Here is an 18,142-nt window from a genome sequence, read left to right as displayed (position 1 = left end):
TTGCAAATGAAACATTCTGGAGGAAACTGTATTCATTTTGTTCATGATAGTAAAATAATTGTCAGTCTAAAATACTATTTGAAAATTATTGTTTGTGCTGATAAACTTATTCAAGCTGAAAAATTGACAATAAAAAATTGAGATGAAAATGTTAATCTGCCTGCTAGTTTTTGTATTTCAGAAAGTTAACATAATTCTGGAAAATGACAGTTCCCTTAAAAGTTGTAATATCTACAAAATAGACGGTACATTAAGCAATTTCATTTCGACATAATTATAAACTAGATTATTTCTCATGACTACCCCGCCAATACCGACTAAGGCATTATTTAATTTTCACGGTCGAAAGTATTTGAATAGAATTAACTTTGATATTATATATTGCTTCATTCTGAAATGACTTGTACTGTATAATTCCTTTTTTATTTTTTTGTATTCTTCTATATTTGTCTACATTTGTATATACATGCAGTTTAAGGTTTATGATTCTTTCAATTTGTCTGCAATTATATAACTTGTATTATAAAATATGAGAATGTGGCTTTAATAGTTGTAGCATTTCATCATTGATTGTGAAGAAAGATAACTTCTTTTTATTCATGCAATGCACGCCAACAGAGTTGTCTTTCCTGATGAAGTAGAATTTGAGGATATTTCAAATATCTTCCTATAGTCCAGTTTATTTGAAAAATACAAGTAATACAAGTACTACAAGGCTGTTCACGGGAAAGCAAATGTTTAAATATCTTTCATTATTATCTAATGAAGCAAAACCTGTTCGGGCTTGTTGATGTGTTGCAGTTGATAACAGCTAATTAAGATTTTATTTTGAATAACCAATGTTTTTGTACTTGGATTTGTGCGCTCATTTTATGTTATAAATGTTAAAATTAAAAAAGATATTTTAATTATTCTTAACGGAAAATATTCTCGATTAAGAATACCTTTACATGACATATAAACTTTCCAAGTATATAAACAATATCATAAAGTAAAAGAAGCACTGAACAATACAATTCATAAAAGATAACGTACATGTGAACGACAGATGGTAATACGCCATGTTGCTACATTAATCAAATTTATTTCACGACAAAACTTAATCATATCTGCGTAAACATCTAGATAACATTGAACACGATAATGAAAGATTGTTGGAAATAACATCTGTTCATATCAACATTGACAAGAGGCGACAAAAAAGTAAATAATAGCTATCATTTTCTGTTCAAGATGTATTAAACATATCAAACAAAACAATGAAACTTTAAACAAATTATATTACAAATTATATTCGCTATAAAAAGTGAAGTAGGCGTGACTTTTAAAATCTAATACATTTCTTTCCTACTTATTTATCGAGATAACGTGTCTTAGTTTTGGTGTCCTGCTTGGCTAATTTTCTGATGGTCCAATGTTGCTGGGGGAGGGGATGCGTTTACTAATGCCCCCCCTTCCTTGTATATTTTGATTTAATTTTACAAAATCATATCAACTAAAATGCCCTTTCAACATGGTTACATGCATTAAGATTAGAATAAAATTTTTCACTACAAATTTTATTAAAAAATTTTAAAAAGGATATAAATTATTTTTTTCTCTTAGCTTGATTTTGATTTCTCTCCCTTTCATTTTTATTATATGTTATTATATTCTAAAAAGCTCTGTTATTTTACAAAAATTTCAATCAAAACACTGTCTATTTTTCTTTTACATATACGTATTTCATATATTCAAACTGTGTAGAGAAAAAAATTACAATACATCTAGAAACAAAAAAAATGATAATAATAATTTTTTAATAAAAAAAACCTTGTAAAATCAATTACTTTACTTTTTATGTTAAAGTGATATTAACTTGTAATGGAAAACAATAAACTTAACATTTTGCTAATAAAACATGAAATTTGAATTAACACAACATACACACGTACACAAACACGCACGCACACAAGAAAAAAAACAACAACAAGAGCAGAAGCTGTAACAGCAACAACGACAACAACAACAACTACACAAATACCCAGCAAGAAACAGACCAGCAAAGGAAGACACACGAATATAACCACTCTAAGATGTCATATATACACGGCAATCGGCAACGTGTCCCTTAGTGTTTCAGATATGAATAAAGACAAATGTATCATTTTATATATTGTTATAAAGTTTTGATAGGGCAAACTGTTTGATAGATTTTTAAGTGATTCAGTATGAACAATACTATGGTGGGTAGTAATATTCTGTTATAGAACTATTTTAGCTATATACAAAACATGAACAGAACATGAATTTTATATTTTAGACTTCAACATTTCGCTCCTCTTCACCCACAACATAATTATACTTTACTGTTTCAAAGTCAAACAATAAAATAATATATACAATATTGAAATGACAGTTTTAAATGTTTTATGACAAAAGAAGGAATATAATGTTGATCAGTATCGTTTTAACTTGAAGATAAGTTCTTGACGTGCATGCCAATAAATTAACATGATTTATTTAACATTTATTGCAAACGATTATGCCTAATCTTTAAAGCACAGTGAACATGTAGAACATATCTTCATTAATGGAGTAAGATTAAACATAGATGATTTGCTAAATAATTTTTTATCAAGGTAACGTTTACTTGTAAGTCGGTAGCAGGAAAACACAAATATCATATAGATCTCATCAACTCTCTATGTCTGAGTAAATTTGAATAATTGCTTTTCGTAGGATAGGAAAGCCAGACGCTCTTTTATTTGGTTTAACTTTTGGTCATCTGAGCATATATTGTGTAATTGAGCATCTATTACGTAAGTGTAACACAAACACTTGAATAAAAATCCTGTGTATGCATCACGGTTTATTTTGTAAAGTGAAACATTAAAGATTGCATTTTTTTCGTTTTCCTCTTATTCAGTAAGTTAAGAAAAAAATATCATAAAGGGTGAATATCCAGTTGATACAAGCTTCTACGAAAAAAGGGAACAAATAACCATATTTGATTTATCATCATACTAGTTAATGTAACGTGCTATAAAATATACGACTTTTGTCTGTAAAAAATCCCTGGCCTAGTAAATTTGAATAATTGCTTTTTTGTCGGATATGAAAACCAGACGCATTTTTATTTGGTGTAATTTATTGGTCATCAGGGCATACATAAGATAAGATAAGTTTTATTTCAAGTCCGCATGTTTACAACAGTACAACATAAGCTCTAAAAGCTTTTATAACCGACTGTATATAACATAAAGTATAAGATGAACAAACAAAACTGCTGCAATAAAATTGATTAGGCATGATGTATGCATAAAATAGTCCTTTTTAAATATCTTTATAAAAATGAATCAGATGCAAACAATACTAAAATGATTGTTTACTTAATTCTACATCGCTAGCTTGTATATCAAGTCAATTACTTAAAACATTTTACTTACAGTTCAATAATATACCAATTAAACAATTAAAAATATAATTAATAGTTAAATAAATAAATAAATAAATAAATAATAATACTAAAAAAACAACAACAGTTTTTAGCTAATTTAAATATGAAAGACTATGGGTTATCAAACAAATACGCAAAAACAGAGGGGATCATACATTTAAGTCAACAGTTGAAGTCATGCTGGGAAGATAAGCAAAAACAAAAAAATCACAAATAAAGCAACATTCTATCTAGAAACTAAATGATAATATTAAACAAGCTGGAATCATGCAGGGAAGAAAAGCAAAAACACATTTAAAGCAAAAATGTACACAGAAGCTAAATAATAATAATAATAGTAATAAATGAGACAAAATGTTCATACCCAGAAAAATAAACAAAGGGTAAATTGGCAATCTATTACAGTCTGAAATATTTGAATAAAACTTTGTGTATTCTTCACGATATATCCTGTACAAATAATTTTTTGATGTTAGAAGTACACTCTTCGAGTTTGATACTGCTTTAATTTAGAATTAATTCCGTTTAAGTCAATGTAATTGTCAGGGGTAAAGGTAACGTTTTCCTTTTTTTTCATACAATGATTTCATGTATTTTTTTTTAATGATGAAAGGGATGTAATACCACACACAAATTAAATTTGTTGAAAGTAACCAGAATTATACATGACACACACATATTCAGGAATAACATAATTATGTTTGTTGTTAGTAAGTCTGAAATACATGATCAGATTAAAAGTATTAACAATGTCAGGTAATAAATTGTTCTAAAAACAAATGTCATCATGCATCATATATGGGTTATCACTTTGAACACTTTCAATAAAGAGTTTGTAAGTTGAAACATTTATGAAATCAAATGATACATTTCTTTTGCTTTTATCAATATTTTAAATAATTAGAAATGTACCTATTCTAAACCAATCTACTTTTAAGTAGTAACTGTGCTTTAATTATTTAAATAAAAGCATAAATCTGTTAATTGTCTTTCATTTCATATATATATATGTATTCTTAGGTAAATACTTGTTCAAAATGACTGTTTTGCATACTCTGACAGGTGATATTGTTTATTGTATTGTCATAACCTTTTACATATACGACCAATTAGATTCTATCCAGCTGATACTAATAAAAAATATCTCGATAACAAGTAGATCATCTAAAGTCAGTATGATCATATATCGACTTTGAAAGTGTTTGATATCTATATTTTTTCATACAGTACCAAGGCAAAAGGACATTCAACATGAGCCTACAAATCATTGTTATTGTGCTTTTTTGTGTTGGTGCAAGCTTGGGAGAAAATACTCACTTCTGTGAGAATTCACAGAGCCTCAGTGATGTAAAAATGCCAGGTTATACGTTGACACAGGAGGATTTTGATAATTATGTAAGTTTATTTTGTTCTTTTTAGAAAATACTGTATCCGACAAACGCAATTCGAACAAAACTTAAAACAAAATATATCAACGTTATAAAACTAAAGTTTAACACATACTTTGAATTAAACTTTGTGTAAATATATATTTATGAAGCACACAAGTGAATGCACTATAAAACACAATTAAAGATATACTATGCTCATCTTTGAGTAAAATATATTAATCTCAGAAACGTGTTTAAATCTATATAATTTTTACTGACTATGTCTAATTTGAATAAAAGAATGTACAGTATTTTGTATTGGAAGCTGCGTTCCCTATTACAGGTCAAGTAAAGTTGGTCTTTTCTTAATAAATGAAATACAAGTTGCTTTTAATGACACTATATATTCATACTGTTAGTTTTAAACATAACATACCTACTTAGCGTGAAGTTAAAACACGTTGATTTTATATTAACAAAAAACTGTGTAGCAATAATCAAGATTTTCTAATATAAAATTTGAGCATAGTATGTCTTTAATACATTATGCACAGCTGTTTGATTTGAAACATTTACTTCATGTATAAGAAAATATGTTTACATTTGTAACACAGGCAATTACAATAATTGTTAAATATTGAGTCTCTCGTGCAACTATTAAACTAAAATGAGATCGATAATTTTGTTATTAAAAAAAAACAAACACAAAAAAAGAAGAAACAACTAAGCAATGCACTTTCTAAATTTAATTTTTAATGACTGTTTACGGAGAAAGTTTTGATATTCCAGCTCAATTCATAATATTTATTCTAACTAATTATGTAAATCAAAAGATTACAATACCATACTATTTAAGGAATGACCACCCTAAAGGGCACTATAAGTAAATGACAACTTGACAACAAGGGTCAGATATATGCCTTGAAGGATACCTGTATGCAACAATTAAACACACTTCGTATGTGAGATGTTAGTATAAAGCCAATGCAATGAACTCTGGAGGGTCCCTAGAATTCAAAAAATGTCACTATCTCCACTGGCACCAAAATGCCTGAAAGTCTGCGAATGTCCAATAATATTAAGCAGACCAAAGAAATCGACTCTAAATGGTTCATTATAGTCAAACATGTCATTATCTTCATTGGCACCAATAATTCCTAAAAGTCTGCGAATGTCCAAGAATCAGTCGCAAATCCAGAAAATGAAGAATGGATGGTAAAAACCATTAAAAGTTCATGAAAGTCAATGAAATGGACTTCTGATGGTTACTTCAACCCAAAATAGGTTAAAAAACTATTGACACCGAAATTCTTGGAAGTCTACGAGGATGTCAGAAACAGAGCAGACAAGTGAAATAGACCAAGGCCAAAAAAACACAACATTTTCCGAGGCATTAGAAAGAGAATGCATAAGTAGTGAAAGCTGAAACATATTTACTCTATATTCAGAAATGTCCCGCTATATTGCTTTCCAGCTGAGCATTCCTGCTGGGCATTCCAACAGAGCATTTTTGTAAAATATTTAGGAATGCCCCACTAGATTGCTCTGCCACCTAGACATTTAAACAAAATATACATTACACTTTATTTCAGAATATTCCGCTTGATTGCTCTACCAGTTAAGCATTACAGCTATGCATTTTAACACTATATTTTAAAATGCTATACTAGATTGTTTGCTTGCAGAACAATGCAAAAGACCATTTCATGCATATATTTTAGAATGCCCCGCTGATGAGATAGCCAGCTGATCATTCCAGCCGGCAGAGCAAATTAATATTACATATTGGAATGATCTGCAATATTGCTCTGCCAGCTAAACATTCCAGCAAAGCAAAATTTTACTCTTTATTTAAGAACGCCCTGCCAGATTATCTAGTAAGCTGATCATTCCAGCAGAGCATATTATACTATATTTAGGAAAGCTACGCTAGATTGCGTAGCCAGCTGACCATTCCAGCAGAGCATGCTTCCTGTGAACGTGGCCTTACTTTGTTGATCTTTATTCTTGTTTTTTTTACACTATAAGTCAGGATTCTTTTATTATATAGCTCTGTCAGCTGCGCATTGTAGCAGAGCAATGTTTTGCACTATATTAAAGAATGCCTCGCTCGACTGCCTAGCTAGCTGAGCATTTCAGCATGCCATTGTTGCACTGTCTTGGGATGGCTCGCTATATTGCTATGCAAGCTGAACATTCTTACAGAGTATTTTTTTACATTATATTTAGGAATGCTCAACTAAATTGCGATGCAGAGCATCCCTTGAAGGTTTTTTAGAAATGCATTTTAGATTGCCTAGCCAGCTTAGCATTTTTACACTTTATTTGGGAATGCCCCGCTATATTGCTCTGCCAGCTCGGCAATCCAGTAGAACATTATTTACATTATAAATTTAAGAATTCTTCGCTTGATTGCTCTGCTAGCCTATCATTGCAGCAGAGCATTCATTTACTATATTTCAGAATGCCCCGCTATATTGCTTAGCCAGCTGAGCATTCCAGCAGAGCATTTCTACACTATATTTAGGGATGCCCTGCTAGAATTTCAAGCCAGCTAAGCATTCCAATAGAGCATCTTTTGCTCAATATTTAGGAATGCCTAGTTTGCTGTGTCAGCTCGGCATTTCAGCTGAACATTTATTACCACTATATTTAAGAATGCCACGCTAGATTATTCTGCCAGTTTGCCATTTCAGCAGAGCATTTCTACATTATGTTTAAGAATGCCCCGCTTAATGGTTAGCCAGCTAAGCATTCCAGCAGAACATTTTACATTATATTTAGGAATGCCTTGCTAGATTGCCAAGCCATCTGAATATTTCAGCAAAACATTTTTTACACTATGATTTGAAATACCCAGCTAAACTTCCCAACAGAGCATTTTTACTCTATATTCAGGAATGCTCCGCCAGATTGCTAAGCTAGCTGAGCATCCCAGCAAAACATTGATATCCCGATGTAAATTGAAATTCTATTTTACTTAGCTCACTGCTTACTGCTAACTTCTCACATACACAAACTTTACCGTGCGGTTAACAAGTTGTTATAGCCACTTTTCTGTATTTAAGCTTCATTTGAAAGGGACTCTTTTTCAGAAATGATGAACCTTTAAATATAATATCATGCTGGTGAGAAATGTTTTAATTATTCTTAATAAACAACTAGTAACCGTCAGCTAACAATTCACAAAATTCTATGTTTACAAATGTTAAGCTACCCAACCAATTTTTAACACGTGTATGACCATCTTGCTACTAAGAAACCTTAATCAAAAAATCTCTAAAATTAACCAAATTGAGAGGTTGTTTTCAAAGTTTATCTAAAAGTTTTCATAAGACTTAGTATATTTATTAATCTGGTTAAATATTATATACTTTTACCACGTAGTTTTGGTTTTATTAGACTAAGAAAATATCAGGTACCATAATTGATGCTCGAGAAGTTGGCAGCCTAGCAACCTGAAGTTGGCAGTCTAGAAGCCCTTAAAGAAAACTAAGAATAGTACAAACATTAAAACAGTCGGAAATACACCAGAAGCACCTCTTTAGATCATTCCACGCCTTTTTCAATATCGTGATCTTTATATTTTAAGATGTTGAACTTTATCTTAACATAATTTTTTCATTCTGACGCTTCGAAATTTGTTAGCAGCCTGGCAGGATAGTACAAACATGAAAACCATCGGAAATGAATCGGTAGCACATACCTAGACCTTTCCACGTCTGATTTCAGTATCGCGAACTTTTTTTTAAATATTGAACTTTTTTTTTAATTTTGACACTTCGAAATTTGTGAAGTTAGCAGCCTAACAGCCTGACAGCCTAGCAGCCTAGCAGCCTGACATCCCTGCTACCTAAAGAAAACTAAGGATAATACAAACATGAAAACTGTCGGAAATGAATCGGTAGCACATACTTAGACCATTCCGCGTCTTTTTTCAGTATCGCGATCTTTATTTTCTTAAATATTGAACTTTTTTTTTTTTTTTTGACACTTCGAAATTTGTGAAGTTAGCAGTCTAGCAGCCTAACAGCCTGGCAGCCTAGCAGCCTATCAGCCTAAAGAAAACTAAGGATAATACAAACAAAACCGTCGGAAATGAATCGAAAGCACATATTTAGTCCATTCCACGTCTTATTTCAGTATCGCGATTTTTTTTTTAATATTGAACTTAAATATCTAAGCTCTAGCTGTAAGAAGATTTTTACAAGTTTTTACAATACACATATAGGGAAAAACAATGACCTCCCCCCTTCTGGACGGGGGCCGATTTTGTCCCCAAACTTGGTAGTCACTCACTAAAGATAGTTCATGCTTAATATCTAAACTCTAGCTCTTTGTTTTTTTTTAAAAGAAGATTTTTAAAGTTTTTACTATATACATATAAGGAAAATCAATGATCCCTGGGGGGGGCCAATTTTAACCCCCAGGGCCCTTATTTGAACAATAAATGGTAGACACCCAATAGATGATGTTTCATGCTAAATAGCTTAGCTCTAGCTCTAAGTGCTTTTTTTAAAAGAAGATTTTTTAATTATTTACTATATACATAAAGGGCTGCTAGGCTGCTTACTTCACAAATTTTGAAGCGTCAAAAAAGACAACAAAAAAAAACAACAACAACAACAACAACAAAACAAAGTTCAATATTTACAAAATAAAGATCGCGATACTGAAATCAAAGCACTGAATGTACTGATGGGGAGGCTATGTTTCTTTTCTTTTTGCTTAAAATGTGCTGTAATTTCAATTATTACCAAAATAAGATCTGTCAATTGCACCAATTATCCTTACTGTTGTGTTCATTCATTCATATATATGGTTAATATGGTGGACTATTCATTTTGTTAATATTCCAGTACTTTTCATTGAGGTCTACATTCGGACTGTTAATCATGCACATTTTGAAGAAACTAAACTGCCAATAAAAAATGACATACCAGCAGGTATGACGACTGTCCATTATAAGATTACAACGGACGTTTCCTTATCACAATATTCTAGGACTGTTCATCATAAATACTTTATGTCATTTTAATATCATTGAATGATTATAACAACTGCAAGTTATGCGACATTTTTATTAAACATAACAATTATACATGTTTACATGTACCATAACTGAGATCAATAAAGATACTGTCTTGTAGGATGAGTATTAATATTCATGCTCTACGAACAGAAAGCTTTTCTGCAGTAATTGTTCAAGTGTTGTAAAATGAATACGAAATTCCTCTTATGCCGCCGATAATTTTTAGAACACAAACATATATTAAGTTTTTTTTATTTTATTTACTCAAATTAACATTAATCACTTCAGCGGGCGCAAATATCGTTTTCAAATTAAAGTTTTCGTAAAATATGTTGATGAATTCCCGATGCTCGACTGTAAGTCATTCGTATATACATGAGTTTTACCTTCTTTTTTTTTAATCTTCTTATTCTTTAATATTTTTTATGTATCTGTATTGATAATTTGAATTTTATTACACATGAACTATCAAATTATGATGCGTTGTCCTAGAATTGAATACACGTTCTAATTACAGAATACGGGGTCATTCATTTGATTAAAGACTGATCCTTGCGTCTTCCTCTGAAATAATTATTTCCTTGTTAAAACATATTTGGCCACATATTTCTGTCATTTAACTGTTCACTATACTTCCGATTTTTGTTGTACCGAAACACATGTTTTTATTTGTCTTTTCTAATCAATTCGAATCTATATTCAGTTTAATGAGATCACCACCGGGTAAACGACTACTAGGGTCTTTGGTCATGTTTATTACCCAAAATATTTGAATGTTTCTATTGGGATAAAACTGAGCGTAGTTAACTAAACAAGTGATTATATAGATCCCTGACCTGTCTAATTCTATTTATGAGATAAGTGGATACACCACAACATAATTATTCATAAACAAAAAATTCCTAAATTTATTCTTATTCAAATAAAAGATCAGAGTAGGGATCTATCAATTGCCAGACATATTTTTAAAAGATACTTTCATGTTAAAAGTTTGATTGATGAATAATGTGAGATGAAAATATAAGTATTGTTTTTTTTTTATTTTGCCAATGTAAAATGTATTCTTGTGCTAAAATTTTGTCGGAGGGTCCTTAAGGGTTTTGTAGTTAAATAATGTTTTTTTTCGGCGATAATGGATCAAGAATATAATGTTTTCAAACTATCTGTTCATCAATGTCAGTGAATTTTTAGTTAGTTAAATGTATGCAAAATATTTACTAACAGCTATATGATATAGCGGTTTATGAGCGTTTTCCGCGTACAGCCTCCTAGGGTGTACTAATAAGTTAGTTTTCCTTAGTTATTACGCAAGCATGATCCATGTCTCTGATGTAAAGGACAGTTTACCATTATTTGTCCTTTTTTTAAATTTTAAGGACCATTAATGGTTTATAACAACAAAAGAACATGCATGATATTGAGTATACGGTGTTGCAACGTTCTAGCATAACCAGTTGGTTTGAAAATTGTTTTCAAAAATAAAAACAATATTTTGCCAAATAATTAAAACATTTATTCAGTACTTTACAATAATGTGTTTGGTTTTTATTTTTCCCAATATAGTAGTTAAAAGTATAAGGGTTAAAATATCAGAACTATTTATGACCGATGTAAATGATTGATTTACCGCCGCAGTAAAATCACTACTCACATTTTGTAAAAGTAAGAAAACGTTTATCTGAGAATTATGAACTTTACAAACAGAAAGTATGATGAAAAACTTGTTTTAACTTGTAAATAACGGTGATAAGTGATGGGTCAGCTTTAAAATATCACGGTGCTATTTTTTTGACCTGATTACCGCTGCAGTAAGATTTGAGGAACGGTCTTAACATTGGGGAGGCTATGGAATGGTCTAAGTATGTGCTACCGATTCATATCCGACGGTTTTCATGTTTGTACTATCCTGCTAGGCTGCTAACTTTACAAATTTCGAAGCGTCAGAATGAAAAAAATATGTTAAGATAAAGTTCAACATCTTAAAAAATAAAGATCACGATATTGAAAAAGGCGTGGAATGATCTAAAGAAGTGCTATAATGTAATTCATACTGTTTTCATGTTTGTACTATTCTTAGTTTTCTTTAGGCTGCTAGGCTGCCAGGCTGTTAGGCTGCCAACTTCAGGCTGCTAGGCTGCCAACTTCAGGCTACTAGGCTGCCAACTTCACGAACATACCATAATTGCTATAAATAGGCAATAACTGCCTACATAAATTTTAAAATTAAAATTAAATAAACACTTTTTTATTGCTAAATGGGATATAAGAGATACATAAACAACGTTTCAATAAGAAAAATAAAAAAAGACCCTTTTGGAGTTTGGACCTACGGCCCTAAGTTTCAATTCAATTAATAGTAATTTAAGCCTTTTTGAATATTCTTCAAAGCGGAGGTAATTCATTAGGATGGTCATACCTTAAATTAGAATAAGATCATACTTATCGGAGTTAAGAAAACGTTTCATACTTTTATATTGTCGTACTAGGTCGTAGGTGCAACTCTAAGACAGGCTTATATTTTGCTTCCCGACCCAGCACCTTTTACAGTTAGTTCAAATTTCATCTGTGTGTTTACCAAGACCGATGCTACAACCTACCAACGAGTTTGCGCTGGACTGTAAGTTTAAACTATGAAACATTATTGAAATATTTATTCGTTTTAGGGCATTTTGCGTCCGTTTAATATCAATATCGTGTCAACATGAGTAATCCGGATTTCTCGAGAAAACTTATTTTAGCCATGCAATCAAACCGTTCTTTACAGATAGGCATTAGACGAAGTTTCAAAATATTGTTGTCCATGAAAGTAAAACAAATTGTTGATTTTCGTTAGAAAAAAATGAAGTAATGTGAAACAAATAAACTGGAAATAAAACACTCAGTTTTAAAGGCACATTATGCCTCAAAAATCCATATCTTTTTAATTCTTTAGAAATGTCAAATAATGTTTTAATGATAGATTAAGAGCATATTAGATGTTTTGAATCTGAAAATGTAGCTCTGAACATAACGTTATGTGTCTTTAAGGTAACAAAATGTAAACAAAGTAGTATTTTGACTTCAATACAAAATACTTATTCAGTATAAATACACAAATTGCCAACAGAGCTAAAGATGCAAAAGATAGTTTATATATGTAGCAAATGAACAGAATCCCTAAAGAAAGCCCAACACGACAATCATGAAAATGTTGCAGGCTTGGTTTTATTGAGCCTGTTCATGGACGGTATTGGAAAGTGCAAGTTCCCATCCACGCACCCTAGCACCGGCTTAAGCAGAATTCAACATTTAACACGAAAATGGCGAAATTTTGAATTAAGAAAATCCGCAGATGTGTTCATACGGCGGTAACCGTAGAACCTTCAATGTGACACAGTAGTGTCATTCCATGAAAAGGGGCGTATGGTCCCCAAGTAAAAGAATGCCTTTGCCCTAAACGAGAAAACAATGGGCGGAACTAAATAAAATGGAATTTTGAAAGGGGATCTGAAGTTATGAAGCCTGCATATCACAGATAAGACGTCAATAGACAAATTTAAAAAGCAGGCAACATATCCTAAGGGTGATGATACAGTATTCAAGTAGGAATACTGGAACCATCCAAATTGAAAATGGCCAAATAGATGAAACTAAAAGTACCACATAACATGTATACACAACAATAATGTCGTGCTGAACGATCTTCAAGGATCGAAAATATATAGTTTAGTTTTGAAAATTGTAACAAGATACAAAACATAAACAGTTTTTGAGATATACAAATGATAACATTTCTGAGGTAAAATGGGCCTTTAATTGGCCAGATTGTTTTGCCGGTTTACCTGCGGCTGTATGGACAAAAATCGTGAGAATTGCCTTCTCTGTATTGGTTTTCCAGCGGTAAAAACTAGAAACCGCATCGCTTTCAAAAATGTGAAAGCTCGCCGATGATTGGCTATCACGAGAAGGTGACAACCTATTGGTTGTCGTCAGATCCTAATGCGAAGCGTTAATAAGAAGCTGATTTTAATCAGATTGGGACTGTATCTAAATTTTGTAAAGAATCTTAAATAATCAAGCTCGAAAGCTGTCATATGACCTTGCAGATGTTGAAGATGGTATAATTTCTTATATATCATTGCTATTTTGCAGACCTACCTGTACTAAATATAACTTAACTCACACCATAGCAACGCAGGGAAACATGGTCTCTTTCCCGTACACAGATCCAAATAGTAAGTTACTAGATGTTATAAAAATATCCATGAACTTTTACGATAAATGTTGATGTTAGTTAGTTGTATAATAAATCCATCTTTCTTTCATGCTCACGGATGTTATTTGATAGTAACCTTCAATTAAATAGATCGTATGTTGATTTTTCCTAAAATTGAATGTAAAAGAAATACAACAAACTTTGTATTTAGAACATTTTCTGTATAATTGAATATGGTTATAATGCACTATGATAACATGGATTTTGTTTAACAGATAATGTAGTTAATGAGTACTACTGGTCCCCATGTCCGAGTCATTTCATTCTGAAGAGTCAATGTCCAAGTGACAGTATTCTACCGAACAACAAATGTGCACTGTCGGGCGCCCGGATAAGTATGTAATTTCGTTTACAACATAACATTTTATGATACGACGAAATAACATTTTTGTTTATACTATCTTTTATCTCAATCAAATTGTAAAATGTATTCTTTTGAATAAAATGTTTATGATAATTCTCCGTCGCTGGCACATTTAAAATTGATACCTATCTTTGACTGATGTTATAATATCATGGTTATTTTGATATCATTGCAGCCGTGTATTTGGTTGGAGATGTTAATCTAAGTAATGCTCCGTGGAATGATATTTCCAAAGAAATATTCACTGCAACCGGGGTCAAGTTTGGAGAGATAGATGGAATGAATTGGTTTTATTCAACAAGTACCGGAAGTGAGTGCATATCACTTTTACAACATCAAAATTCAGTTCACAAAATAAATTGTTTTGCTACCCTTAAACATTTCAAAACGATTACTTTAAACAATTTTATATAAGTTCAATATGATATAATCAGCAAAAAGAGACAAAAAAGATTATACCGAAATTTTTCATCTAGCATTTAAAGATCCTGTCACTCAAATCTTTTATGGTTTTATATCATAAATATAATGCTCAAATGAAGATTTATCAATATTGTAAGTTAAAAAAAACAACACATTTTTTGTAAAGATATTATCGAATTAACATAACATGTTAATAAAGGGAGGTAATTAGAATTTTTTTTTTTGTAAAGTCTAAGTCATTTTTTTTTCAAAAAGAAATTAATGCATATATTTTAATGATTACATATAATGTTGACAAATATTTGCAGTACATACTTACATATTCTTCGATGTTAAAAAACTGATTAAGAAGCATAATTATATACATCAGGTTCCATTTGAAAGACCCTGTATACATATATAAAATTTCACTTAAGTGTGGTAACAACCTTACAACATACAGTATCTTTAAAACATATTATAAGCTATGACATAATATTTTCCATTATTGTTCACTTTGTAAGTCTGAATACACATGTCAATGTATTTTGAGACTTTTATTTGAATCATTTCAGATCCGTGTGATGTTTAAAGTAGACAGAAATTGATGAAACCGGAACATATTGTACATCCATGCAATATTGAATTAATTGAATTATTAACAATAAATAGCAGCCGCATTAAAATGACTTCTTTAATGCTTTGTGCGTTTTTTCCCTGCCCCCTGTTGCATGTCTGGCCTAAACTATTTCCATTAGACAATGAGTCTTTCGAAACACCCTGACCCCTACCATCAATGTTAAGATCACTTTTACCGGTCGAAGGTGAACATTGCCTGTGTTTTCATTGTGCAGAGAAGAATTCCGAGAGAGATTCCGGAGGGCCCTGCTAAAAAATCAAAAGTCATCTTATAATAAATAATTTTCCCACATGTACTTGTTTTCAGTTAAAACTGCAAAAATGTATTTCTTCTGACATATACACATAATTAATTTCATATTATTTCTATAACGTGTGCAAATATAGATTTTGCACTGAACGTCCAGATCCTTCCCTCAAACTTTTGAAATTTTGCGCTTGTAGGAGGTGCACTTTGATATCAACTCTTGGGGTTTTGTTGTAGAATAATGCACAGTTCAAGTTCGATGTCTATCGAATATAATCAGCCTAGGTGAAAAAGCAATTGAACAATAAACCGGGCATTATCATTATTGTACTACATGTATAATGCAAGCAAGCAAATATAAACTATTTCCATTCTAACATGCTGATTAAAAATATTAATTCATTCGTACATGATAACAAAAAGGAGAATTGATAAAAATATGTTGAACTATATTGAATTGATTTATTGACGTCAAGTAAAAATAAATCAAACTAGACTGCATGCGTACAAAAAGGTTTTCCTTAAAGTATTCTGGAGTCTGTTTGAATTGCATATAATTAATATAATAATGTAAAACTGTTCTCGTCTTATTATGGTGATCACCTGTGCCTTCTATTATGAAATGAAGACTTTTAACATTTGACCTTTAAGTGTGACCTTGACCTTGAAGGTAGCAACCCAATTTTTGTGCTCAGCACATTGTCTCATTATGGTGATCACTTGGGCCAAGTTATTTCAAAATGTTTTCAGCGGTTGAAAAGTTATGGAGCGGACACGGAAGTGTTACGGACGGACGTGTCAACATTTGGGGTTTTTGTGCTTTTTCTTTGATCTTTATGTGGCTTTTTGCCCCATCAACCAGTAAAAATTACCACTTAAACCGGTCGGTTTATGAAATTTCTTCCTTATGTAAACTAGAATCATGGACGGAATGAAGCTCATAGACCATTGAATGCTCGCCCGGACAGTGTTGTTATGATTATTACGACGCTATTTATAGACTATTAACTTTATGCTTTAACATGATCAAACCCAAAGGGGTATGGGCTACGTATTTTTTCACAACAAAAAAGACCTGATCCTGTCCGGTATATAATTTTTAGAGGATCTAAATATAGAACAGAACAGAACTTTTATTTCTGATTAAATAGCAAAATTTGGTGATTGTCAGTTGAAACCTAAAACATATTTATCAAATTTTATCTGTAGTTTATCTTTCGGTTTATATATACCTCTGAACCGTATAATAATATTGGAGCTACCAGTCTTTCAAATAAGCCCTGATTTCCCGATTGGAAATAAGATCCGCATGTAGATCAATAAAGGTAAATGTATGTTCAACATAGACTGCAAGCGTTCCATTTTTCATGTATATATGTACATCTATATATTTGTGAATCTTTATTATTGATGATATTTTTATTTATTAGTATTGCTATTTCGATGAGAAAAAATGGTGACAAATCGTAAATATAATGATAATTTTTAAAGATTCATATATCACATTAAAGTGAAATATTTAAGATCGCATTTTTTTATTCTCCTCTTTTTAAGTAAGCGAAGAAAAATTATCATGAAGGATGAACATCCAGTTGATACAAGCTTCTACAAAAAAGCAGCAAATAAAATCTTTTCTTATATATCCATACAAGTTAATGTAACGTGCTATGAAATATACGACTATTTTTGTCTGTGATAATGCCCTGACCTAATAAATTTACATAATTGCTTTTCGTCGGACATAAAAACCAGACGCTTTTTATTTGGTGTAATTTATTGGTCATCAGTGCATGCATAGAGTAAATTGACAATCTAATACTGTCTGTAATATTTGAATAAAACATTGTGTATTCTTTACGATATATTCTACACCAAAATTGTGTTGATGTTAGAGGTACACTCTTCGAGTTTGATACTAATTTAATTAAGAGTTAATTCCGTTTAAGTAAATGGAATTATCAGGGGTAAGAGTTTTTTCCCATTATTGTCATATGTGCTTTAAAAATCAATTACTTTATCTGATTTTGTTGAATCCCTAGCCTAGAAGACATAGGTATATATACTCAATGCACGACATATGCTTTTATTTGCGTTAGTCGTTAAGTATGTAATATTTACATAAATAAAGAAATATTACATACCTAACGATTAACGCAAATAAAAGCATATGTCGTGCCTTGAGGGTACCTATGTGTAAAAAAATGAGAGGGTACCTGTGATATAAAAAATCAAATGAAGAGAGGTAGCCCGTGCCGCTGCAAAACTGAAAGCACCCCTGGTCGCCGATTTGTTTTTGTACTGCTATGAAAGAGACTTTATGTTGAGTCTCTCTGAAGAGAAACAACAAGATGTTATAGTCGCATTTAATAATACTTCCAGATACCTTGATGATAT

At 31.3% G+C, this 18,142-nt stretch overlaps 1 protein-coding gene across 1 annotated transcript; it reads left to right on the top strand.

Moving 5' to 3' along the window:
* Positions 1-4,621: 4,621 nt before the first annotated feature.
* On the top strand, positions 4,622-15,542 carry LOC132754739 (uncharacterized). The gene is made up of 6 exons (XM_060745424.1): positions 4,622-4,834; positions 12,328-12,458; positions 13,973-14,055; positions 14,312-14,431; positions 14,636-14,770; positions 15,438-15,542. Exons 1-6 carry the CDS (start codon positions 4,691-4,693, stop codon positions 15,452-15,454), a joined length of 630 nt encoding a protein of 209 aa, XP_060601407.1. The 5' UTR covers positions 4,622-4,690; the 3' UTR covers positions 15,455-15,542.
* The last annotated feature ends 2,600 nt before the right edge of the window (positions 15,543-18,142 follow it).

This window comes from Ruditapes philippinarum, unplaced genomic scaffold (genome assembly GCF_026571515.1).
Source record: "Ruditapes philippinarum isolate M1 unplaced genomic scaffold, ASM2657151v2 ctg1916_1_1_1_1, whole genome shotgun sequence".
NCBI lineage: Eukaryota > Metazoa > Mollusca > Bivalvia > Venerida > Veneridae > Ruditapes > Ruditapes philippinarum.
The sequence above is the reverse complement of the archived record's forward strand: the minus strand, read 5'-3'. Positions and strand labels throughout refer to the sequence as shown.